Here is an 11095-nt window from a genome sequence, read left to right on the forward strand (position 1 = left end):
TTGTTATTGGGGGGAAAAGCCTAACACATTTAACATTTTAAAAATTAACCATCACAGTCATTATGGCATCAAGAAGACAGACAGCAGGCAGGGTCTGAAGAAGACAGGACGTGAGCAGGGACCCATGGAGACAGGATGCAAAACAGCAGAGAAAAGACAAAGATGGCATAAAGGTAGAGGAAGGTCTAGTCAATGGAGAGAGGCAGGAAGTAAAAGTGTGTTAAATGAGTATAAGGAGATGATGGCAGCAGGACAGAAACCCAAACAAAAGCATGAAATGTACCATGTCCATGTTAGAAAAGGGTGTGAAGGGCAGAGTAAGAGCCTCTGAATACGACTTTGGTAGAAAACCTGATTTGCCAGAGGAAGCTGAGATAGAGCTCACAAGCATTGCAAAGATGCTGTCTCAGAGAGACCAAAAAGGACATTCAGAACTTTACTTTCCACTATTCCAAAGCCAATGGCATACCTGACTTTTCAGAAGCTAAGAAGATAGCTGGTTACTACTGGCTCCAAAATTTGATGAAAAGAAACCCTGACCTCAGTATAAAAAAGCCAGAAGCTCTCTCAACAGCAAGGGCTGTAGCAATGAATCCTGAGGTAGTGGACAAACAGTTCCAAGCATACAAAGTTCGGCTCAATTACCTGAACGTTGTAGATATTCCATCTCATCTTTGGAACTGTGATGAGTCAGGGCTGGGAGACCAGTTCTGCTCCAAGCAGGTGGGAAGTCATGGTCCATGAGATGGAGAACACATGCCTGTGCGGTCCTAAGAAGGGCCATGAGCAGTCGTTACTGTCTGAGGTTGGTCATTTCATGCCAAATCCCTCATAGACAGGCTAACGTAGTGAGGTTCTGATATCACCCATCATAGACAGGCTAACGTAGTGATGTTCTGATATCACCCGTCATAGACAGGCTAACGTAGTGAGGTTCTGATGTCACCCGTCATAGACAGGCTAACGTAGTGAGGTTCTGATGTCACCCGTCATAGACAGGCTAACGTAGTGAGGTTCTGATGTCACCCGTCATAGACAGGCTAACGTAGTGAGGTTCTGATATCACCCGTCATAGACAGGCTAACCTAGTGAGGTTCTGATATCACCCGTCATAGACAGGCTAACCTAGTGAGGTTCTGATATCACCCCCAGGTCCAAGGTCACAGAAGACTGGATCTGTTGCCTTAAATGTGATGCATGGTTCCATGAGTTGTGGGGAAGACGATAGCACTGGAGACAATTGGAAGATAAAGGTTACATTTGCAAGGACTGTGTTAAAAGTAAATTATGAACGGGTTTATTGCTTATTGTTTACATTTTCTAATACTTCTTCAGGCTTAAATTTTTGTACATGTTCAGATTTTCAAATGCATGCATGTAATACAATTAAATACGATTGTGATGAAAGTTGTATTAAAACTTTCATTATGTATTGAAAATAAATAAATCTAAAGGGTAAAATACAATTACATACAGTTGTTCTATAATTAACTACCACTGTGGTGTATTTTAAACTGAAACATTCTGTCCCATTTTATCTTTTTCTATTTTAAGTGAGATACGCGTCTCGTTGTTTGAAGGTTTCATCATAGAAATCGAGCAGGTGATCATCTGAGCGGCTTACGAAAACGTGTCCCAAACTACCTGACTTCAAGTATATATCAGAATATCACTGAACGTTTGGATGTTTGTGCGAACCAGTGCACAGTCGGGGGTCTCCGACTTACCGCCGCTTCGTCTTTCCTGTTTTAACACACCTGAAGCTGATTAACGTCGGTCTTAAGTTAGAGCGCGCACAGCTCACCGCGCCGCGTTACACGGGCAGAGCGCAGCTTCTAAAAGGAGGTTCTGTTATGACCCACGCGCGACTTGTTCTGGAGGTTAGCGTTAGTGTACGGACAGGTGAAAGGCGCTCTTCTCTTGTCGTATGAAGCATATTTACGGGTTGAGTTAAACCTGCTAACCTTGTAAGTGGATCAATAACAGCTCATGCTCCATCACTTTTTTCCTTTCGGAGAGGGGAGGAGAAAACCTTAGGCTCGAGCTTTGACGCTTGCGAGCTCGTGGCATTGACTGTTACACTCTCGACGAGTCATGCGAAAGTCAAAGTCCAGACTCGCGTGCATTTCGGGCGTCTTGGTGGTCTGCATAGCGGCAGTGGTTTGCCTCTTTCTTGCAGTGCTGAGCGCGTGGAGATGCTCCGCGGGACAGTTTACTCGCTACGCGGTCGCGGCGGACTCGCGGAGGTGCTCGGATATAGGAAGGTATGGCCCTGACGCGTGTCCGTTACTGTCTCTCAGCCAGGTTTGGTGCTGCTGTTTTTATTGTCTGCTTTTGATAAAGTCTGTCACTAATGTAATGCAATTTACTGAATGTACAAATGAAAATTGTACAAATGCGTCCATGATGAGCATAATGCAGCACGTTAAAGATTTTATTGACTCTGATGGCCGAACCTTCATTGTGTGTGCTGTAAAGAAAGGCCAGTATCTAACGACACAAGTGTCCACGATCTCAGTATCGTTATATGACACATAATCCATTTAAAGTATGAGGTGTCGGAGCTGCCTCGCCAGCATCGGTACCGCGCGCTGACATGCGCGTGTGGGAGCGTGCGAACAGAGGTGAGGAAAGGTTCGCTTTAACCTGAAACCATTTCTCTTGGTGACTGCTACGTCTGAACCTCGCCAGGACACAATTCTTCTGTCCAGCCTAGTGTTGTACCCAATATGATCCTTTTCTTTCATGTAGCCTCTTCCGTTCCGCGGCTCCTCGTGCGTGGCGGTAAATGGGTGCATGAAGGCTCGGATACAGGATCTCGCGCCTCTTAAAGAGATGAGCCGAGTCACAAAGGACCAGAAACGCTCGTGTGCCATTTCCTGGATGTCGGGCAAACGCGGCGTTTCCTTGCTCTGTTTTCTCAAGTTTCTTGTGTCCGTCTTGCGTTATGGACAGCTGTCATTTGATCAGTAAAAAGTCAGTTCATGTTCAGTATAAGTTAGTACTTTGTCTTACCTGGCTAAGGCCATTGTGACAACCAGTGATATTTGTGAGCTTTTGACACCCAACAAAGTTGCATATAATAACCCTTTCAGTCTAAACATTTTGAATAAATGAAATTACAAGAATGCTGTAATCAATGTATCTGAAGCTTCTTCTGTTAGGGAGGACCCCTCAACTTTGGTCTTCCTCATTAGTCAGGATGTATGAAGAGAGGAAGGTCATCGTGATGGCTTACTGACCTTCCCTTTGTTCTCTTTACTCTGTCGGTGGTGGAGAGGGGTAGAGATTGGAGGAAGTGTAAATGTGCCTGAACATTCTACCCTGTGATGCACATATCTTAGGATCTGTTTCTACATGTGGTCCTTCTGTAGTCTCAGCAGTAAAGTGCTTGGGCAGGGGCCATATTTTCAAATGCACAACTAAAATGTCCTGTCATGTTTCTTTATCTAGAATCTAGAGGAGAGTTTCACACTCGTTAAGTATGTTGAGGGGTGAAGAGAGGGGGAGCATTCCTCATTCAGGGGAAATCCAGCATGTTGAAAGGAAGTAGCTGGCTGGCTTTCAAACATGAGCGTTTATCGAAGCGCAGAAGGACAGAAGGTTTAACTACTAGTGTGTGCAAACTTCTCAGAAACTGAAGTCATGACATCAAATAACAATAGTTTATATACTTTGTGTGTGTGCACATTTACATGAGGGGTGACTGAACTCTGGGGTAGCAGGAAATGTTTCTCTGGATGGGAGATGCTATCAGAGTCCCATGAGGGGGCAAAAAAAAAAATAAAAATAAAAAAATCTAACATTAGACCAGGACGTGTGGAGATATGAAGTTACACTGGCACTCGTCTGGACCTCACCCTGTCCAAACAGTGCTGAGAGTCGCATGCATAATGAGTAGAGGAATGTCCTGTGAGAACCATGTTGGAGGGCTCAGTGGGGAGTGCAGGATGTTGACTGGGGGTTAGGGTTAGGGGTGTCAAGCCCAGCATGTCCTCCAAACACCAGTTCTTAATCCCATGAAGACTTTGCACAACTCCAAGGCATTAGCCAGCTGGTAGGATGAGTACAGAGATCTGATACACAAGTAGAGCATGCTTAAACAATATATATATTTAAAAAAAAAAAGGTGTAAATTTTAAAATGTATATAAAAAAACACAGCTAACCTGGTATGAAGGTTTTCAGTAATGCAGATCTTTGTAGTAAGTAAACATGGCTGGTCTTGTTGGAAGTTTTGGCACTAATGCCAGGAACTTCAGCTGTACTCAGGCAATGGAAAATTAGCTGTGAGTAACTCACACCTGTGCAGTTCTGAGCTCTTAAACTCTGTCATGCAGTCTTCTGGGTGAATGCGTAAGGGGACAGAGGCGTCCTTTGTTTCTATAATGTGTGGTTCGATCTCTGTGTCTTGGTCTTAAAATGAGCTGCTCTGTAATGTGCATGTCTGCATGTCCCCACTGCACTCTGTACTTGATAATGGTTTTTGCTTATTGTTTTACATGTCTCGTCTCCTGTGTGTTGCGGGCCTTTCAGAGTAAGTAACGCTGGTGCTGCATGCAGCTGCCTGCCTCTTTCCAAGGCTGCTTCAAACACTCAGCGGAGATCCACTGACCTCTAGCCTGTTTTGACAACTGTTTTAACACACACACTATTGTATATTTTATTATTTCTATATATATTTAACATGAAATCCAATCTGGTGATTGACTGACTGGTGATTAGTAGTTGTGACGATGTAGTGCAGAAGTAAATCCAGGTCTGCATTCAGATGTGGGTAAATTGATATTTTTGTTTTTATTTTGAGCTAAACCAAAAAATATAAGCCACTATTATAAAGATGAACAGTTATTAAAGCAGCCTTTGCCTGGTCACCAGTTCTGTCACAAGTGACCACAGTGTCTGGTCTCACCAGCAACCCCTACTGGTCACTCATAAGCTTTTCCCCTCTGGCTTGTAGAGGGGGCGCAGTCTGAGTCACGTGGGTGATTTACGAAAATGGAAAGGGAATAAAAATGAACACAAGTGCATAGTTGGTTCCTCCCCAGCAGGCCATGGCTCCACTATATGAGCTCATGGGGTGCATCCTCCAAGCGTCTGCTGTAATATTTATAAGAACAGTGAGTTCCTAAGCACAGAACTGTTTCCTCCAGTCGATGAGTGTCTTTACCCATCAGGGGAGTCCATGTCCTTCTGTTTTATAAGTGGTCTTTCCAGGATATGGGGTTTGTGTGTGCGTGTGCATGCGCTCTCGGAGAGATGTTTTAGCAGGGGTGTGTGTGTGTGTGTGTGTGTTCTCAGGGCCATACTTCAGCAAGGGGGCTCTGCTGTGGATGCTGCCATCGCTGCGCTGTTTTGCACATCTCTGGTGAATCCTCAGAGCATGGGGCTGGGAGGAGGAGCCATCTTCACTATCATGGACAAGAGCGGTAGGCAGCGTGTGCTTGCCGGGGTTAGCGTGAGGTCCGCGGCCATCCGAGCAGCCCTGCTTGGCCGTCACCCAGACTGTGCTGCAGCTTCCTGTGTCATTGGCGTGTGGAGGAAGTCAAACATTTTTTGTATTTGTCCCTCCCTCTTTTTGTCTGAGAATATTCTAGCTGTCAGAACAAATATTTTAATTGCAGTTGTTTTCAGATTTTATATTAAAAAAAGGGGACTGAGGGCTGTTGATGCAACTTTCAACCTGCTGCCATACGTTGATTCTGTCCATAAACGTTTTTCAGAATTTGAGGTTTCTGGCAGTATTCTGCTTCAGGGACGTCGTGTATCTGATTAATCAGATATGCGTCGCAAGATGAGCCACTCGTATTCCGTCTCGCCTACTGGCTGTTTGGCAACCAAAGCCTTGTTCTTCACCCACAGGGCGTGGCATCTGGGTTTTTGTTAAAGTAATTCTGGCCCAGTATGCTTCGTGAAACCTGCCTGTTCTGGCAGCTGTGGTAGTTATTTCTGAGTGACGGTTATGGCTTTGGTCGTTTTTGGTAGATTTGTTTTGGTGATATAACTAACCTGGAGCACATCTGAGACATCAAGACTGGTTGTCATGGTGACCTGCTAACATCTGAGCTGCTCTGCTTCCTTTTCCAGGTAAGGTGACGGTGATCAGCTCAAGAGAGACGGTTCCTAAGCACTTCAAACAGGATCTTCTGAAGAACTGTCCCACTGGCTTCAAGTTACTGCCCGGTTTGTCTGGGAAATCACTCAATAATGTTTAATGTGCCAGTCATGATGTCCTGGCAGTAGGAATATCTTTCACTGGTCCTATAAGATGGTCATCAGGATATTCTGTAGTGTCTCACTAAGGAGCAAAGGAGAGTGAAGCAGAGGCTGAACACCACACTACGGTGGGGAGAAGGCTCAGGCACAGGCCAAGATAGGAAGTGTTCCCTCTCCTTACAGGAAGTGTGCTTCATCTAATCTCCTACAAGCTTCAAGTTTACTGAAACATTAGCTAATATTTATGCTGGGTTTCCAATCGCCAGCTTTGTCCCAGCCCCATCAGTTCTGCAGCTGTTCTACAGATGTGGGCGAGTTGGATGCTTAAATATCACTGTTCTGTCATGCCGTGATGGGAATTGTTTTCAAAATGAAGACTCTAGTTTCATTAAGCGTGAGGTCAAAGGAGACTGCGGTCCCGCGCGGGGACGTTGACGCCATGTCCCTTCTGCTGTGTCCAGGTAGTGAATGGATAGGTGTTCCCGGGGAGATGAAGGGCTACGCCAAAGCCCACATGCTCTATGGGAAGCTACCATGGGCTCAGTTGGTGGAGCCCAGCGTGAAGCTGGCACGAGACGGCTTCCCCATGCCAGAGTACCTGGGACAACTCCTACAGTATTCGTTGATTAAATCCCTGGTGGAGAACACGTCACTGTGGTACAGTGTGCGCACGCACACATGCATGAGGTTTTGTGGGATGTATAAGTGTGTTGAGAGATGCTGTGTTGGGTGTCCTAAACAGAAACATCGGTTCCTTCTCTCTGTCCTAGTGAAGTGCTATGCCGTAATAAGACGGTTCTCAGGCCAGGGGACACACTCAGGTACCCAAAGCTTGCTGAGACCTTGGAAACCATTGCTAGACATGGAGCAGAGGCCTTTTACACTGGGAAAATCGCACACGACCTGATTAGTGACATAGAAGGAGCAGGTAGTGTGTGTGTGTGTGTGTGTGTGTGTGTGTGTGTGTGTGTGTGTGTGTGTGTGGATGTATGAAATGCATATATGAAGTGATAAAATCAGCAAAGGTCCTCAGTGTTTCTGTGTGTCTCAGGTGGATCTCTGTCGTTGGAGGACCTGAGTTCTTTTCAGGTCCGAGTGACCAATTCACAGGCTGTTCCGCTGGGAGACTATACGATGCATGTTCCTCCTCTACCAGCAGGGGGAGCTTTGCTCAGCTTTATCCTCAACATCATGAAGGGTTCGTCTGACTCTTACTGAGGCGCACTGGAGTAATGAAACTGTTACAAAATCGTAGTCAAAAAGATTAGTGTATTGCAATCCCATTTGTCTCTTTAAAGGTGTTCTCACACCTGAGCTGAGGCTTTGTCATCCACAGGATTTAACCTGATGCCAGCATCCATACACGGGAAGCACAAGAACCTGACTCTGCACCGCTACATAGAGGCAGCAAAGTTTGCAAATGGACAAAGGAGGAAGATAAGAGACCCCTCCTACCACTCTGAAAATGTGAGCCAACCCCCCCACAGTGCCTTCTGGTCCCTTCTACTATTGAACCCGACTTGTTGCCAGATTGATGACGAGCTGAAGATGCAGCTGCCGGCCGCCAACAGCAGTGCTGCTACCGCAGTAAACACTAGTTGCTTCTGCTGTTAGCACTGCAACATTAGTAGTTTCTTCAGACTAAAGAATTTGACCCAAACATTTCCAGACTATACCCCAATATTCTCAGTCTAGTCAGAAATTCTTTTTTTTTTTTTTTAGATGCTTCATAAGTTTCTCTTCCTCAGACCTGAAGTTTGTCAGTCACACATGGCCCGTTGTCAAACAACTGAAAATTAACAAATCTTATAATCCAGTAGCCCTCATCTCAGATTAGTGATAATCCAGCAGCCCTCATTTTCATGAGCAGAGCAGCACCTGCTGTACATGACTAGAATAATTGTCATTATTAATGATTACTTTTTTTTGCTGTTACTATGGGGGTGAGTTTCCTTAGAGCTCACTACCTCTTTGTTCACACACGCATTTGCACAGCCTCACACATCTACACTACCTTTTTTCTTTTTTTTTTCTTTTTTTTTTTCTTTTTTTTTTAACTTTTATACCATTTTATCTACAGTCTTTCTTTCTTTGTGTATTTGTGTTGTGCAGGTCTTTGTGTTATCTTGTGCATACGCTCCGTCATGTACTGTTGGGTTTACTCGTTTTCTGTTTCGCCCTGAGCATCCAGCCCTGGTTTTGTTTTCTACTTTCACACTGAAGGAATGTTGCTTTTGAATTCTAACATCCTGTCTTTATTTTAATTTTTTTTTTTTTTTTGCACTTCTCAGGTAGCGTACCTTTTCGAGACGAGCTTTGCTGACCGTGTCAGGGCGTTGATCAGCAGTGAGTCCACACACCCAGCCTCCTACTACAACGTCACTCCCGGGGCCGATCACCTGGGGACCACACACGTCTCTGTCCTTGCAGAAGACGGCTCTGCGGTTTCCGTCACCAGCACCATCAATCATATGTGGGTGCTGCTGCTCAGTCTGCTCACTAAACACTGCCTGCCTCTGCCGCACCCCACCACCACACTACATGCCACACTCCACCTTCTGTTATAAGCATCATTAGCTTCTATTATGTGATGTGGGTCCTGCTTTTGTGTGTGTGTGTGTGTGTGTGTGTGTGTGTGTGTGTGCGCGCAGTTTCGGGTCGGCTGTGTACTCGCGCAGGACAGGCATCATCATGAACAATGAGCTGGCTGACTTCTGTGGCAGAGCTGATTCTCTGGCAGCCGGTGAGGCGCTCATGCTCGGTCACTCTGCTTTTCTGACTCGCTCAGATCTCTGTTTACGGTTACGTTATGGCTTAGGAGTCAAGTGCTGGGGGTTGCGATTTAAAGGTTATGGGTCAAGGGGTTGGGGTGGGGGCTACGGTTTGGCTTAATGGTTTGTTTGATTAAGGGTTAAATTTAGATTTCATGTTGGGGTTGGGGGGGCTATGGTTGGGGTTCATGTGGGGGGGGTTAGGGATTGGGACTAAGATGTGTGTGGGGGGGGTTAGGGATTGGGACTAAGATATATGTGTGTGTGTGTGTGTGGGGAGGGGGGGTTAGGGATTGGGACTGACTGCTGTGTTTCTATAGGAGAGCAGCCTCCGTCCTCCATGGCCCCTGCTATCCTATACACGAAAGACAGGGAGAAGATCCTGGTGATTGGTGGATCTGGAGGAAGTATGATCACGACTGCCATGGCCATGGTCAGCTGACCCCTGCACTACACACTTTAACACACTACCCACAAATGTTTTCACTTTTGAAACTGTTTAGCTTTTTTTTAAGCAAGCTCAGTCAGAAAACACAAAAACCTCTTGTCAAGGCTATACATGGTCACTGCTACAATGTCACTGCCACACTGATGCATTGCTACAGTGTCAGTTATTCCACTGTAGTGTCACTGCTACACTGTTTTTATATGCTAAATTTCCAGTGTCACTGCTCCATTCTAGACAGTGTCTGAACGCCAAACCTCAGCTGGCTGTCAGTGACTGACAGTACAGTCCCTTCTCTCGCTCACACTGAGACACGTTCACCCATCTGATCTTCCACTCACAAGCAATAACAGATGGAGGAAAGGAGTGTTTGCCGAAAGCTGGAGACCATGCAGATGTGTGTGTCCTCATAAATCAGACATCTCAAATCAGGCATAAAAAAACTGTCTCCCAATGTCACTTGAGCTTAGTGATGAGCATAGTAATACACACAGGCTATGAGGGTATGCTATGAGATATGTGAGAACTTAAACCAGAGTTTGTAAAATCTTCTCATTGTAATGCATTTTCTTTCTTTTTTGATTAAGTTAACACCCAGATCTTGACTCCTCCTAAAAACTCATTGTGCCTTTTTCTCCTTTCCTGTGTCAGTCTATACTGAACCATTTGTGGTTTGGAATGAGTCTGGAAGATGCCATCAAGTCGAAGGTGGTTTTTGTAAACTCCAAGAACTCTGTGATATTTGAGCAAGGATTTGACCAGGTGTCTACTCTTTAAACACCATTTATTAGCGCACACACTGCAATTGTTTTCAGAGTAACCCTAGATAAGTGACTGCTGGCTGTAACTGCATGCCTGGCATGTTGAGGAGGGGGTGCTGAGCTGTGTGTGTGTGTGTAAAGGTCTGGACTCCTGTCTTTGTCTTGCAGGGGCTGATCAATTTCATGAGTTCGCTGGGACACGCTGTGCAGTCTGCGGATTTCGTCCTCAACGTGGTGAATGCTGTGGCAAGAGAGCGTGGCTGCATCAGCGCATTCTCGGACGCCAGGAAGGAGGGATGCTCGGCAGGTTACTGACCCGCCTACTTCCCCGCCTCTCACGGCAGAGCATGGTTGAATCCCTGCGCCACACAGAATGGCCAGAGGAAACTTCCCAGAATTGACTGGACGTTTCTCCACTGGAGTCCTGTGGAGTCTGCAGTGTGTGAAAGGATTGCGACGTGGCTCAGATACTCTAGTCTGTTTTGGCACAGCTATACTGTGGCCTGTTCTGTGTATGCAGATTTAATTCAGTGACGAAGCTAGATGGATGCTTTAAATGTCTACAAGATGTACAAATTGACTGTTAGTTTGTTCAGCAACACTTATCAGAATTAAGAATGTCAGGCTGCTACCCTGGTAGATCCACCAGGTCTACAACTCTGGGTACTGGATTGTAACTGACACTGCTGTGTATGTGGTAACTGAGGGCTAGCCTCTGGTAAAGTCAAATGTGACGTGAATGTTTGTAGCCTTTAATACGTTTAAAACATTTAGCATATTTTTACACTAGTTGTACACAATCATTATGTAACTGCACGATTTGTGTACTTTTTCAAAATTTTTAATTTCTTTGTACTTTTACACAATTTAAAATGGAGACTTAATAAAGATGCTCATTTTTTA

General features: G+C 45.4%; 1 protein-coding gene across 2 annotated transcripts; it reads left to right on the plus strand.

Moving 5' to 3' along the window:
* Window positions 1–1803: 1803 nt before the first annotated feature.
* Window positions 1804–11095, plus strand: ggt5b (gamma-glutamyltransferase 5b). 2 transcript variants are annotated; one of them, XM_027025301.3, is made up of 12 exons: window positions 1807–2264; window positions 5301–5428; window positions 6087–6182; window positions 6677–6872; window positions 6986–7143; window positions 7267–7413; window positions 7552–7682; window positions 8507–8688; window positions 8867–8958; window positions 9307–9419; window positions 10083–10193; window positions 10361–11095. In XM_027025301.3, the coding sequence occupies exons 1-12, from the start codon at window positions 2095–2097 to the stop codon at window positions 10505–10507; spliced, it is 1671 nt and encodes a 556-aa protein (XP_026881102.2). In that variant the 5' UTR covers window positions 1807–2094; the 3' UTR covers window positions 10508–11095. The 2 variants fall into 2 exon arrangements, with proteins under 2 accessions (XP_026881103.2, XP_026881102.2); XM_027025302.3 differs by lacking the exon at window positions 10083–10193 and having other exon boundaries at window positions 1804–2264.

Source organism: Electrophorus electricus, chromosome 19 (genome assembly GCF_041902795.1).
Source record: "Electrophorus electricus isolate QZ-2024a chromosome 19, ASM4190279v1, whole genome shotgun sequence".
Taxonomy (NCBI): domain Eukaryota; kingdom Metazoa; phylum Chordata; class Actinopteri; order Gymnotiformes; family Gymnotidae; genus Electrophorus; species Electrophorus electricus.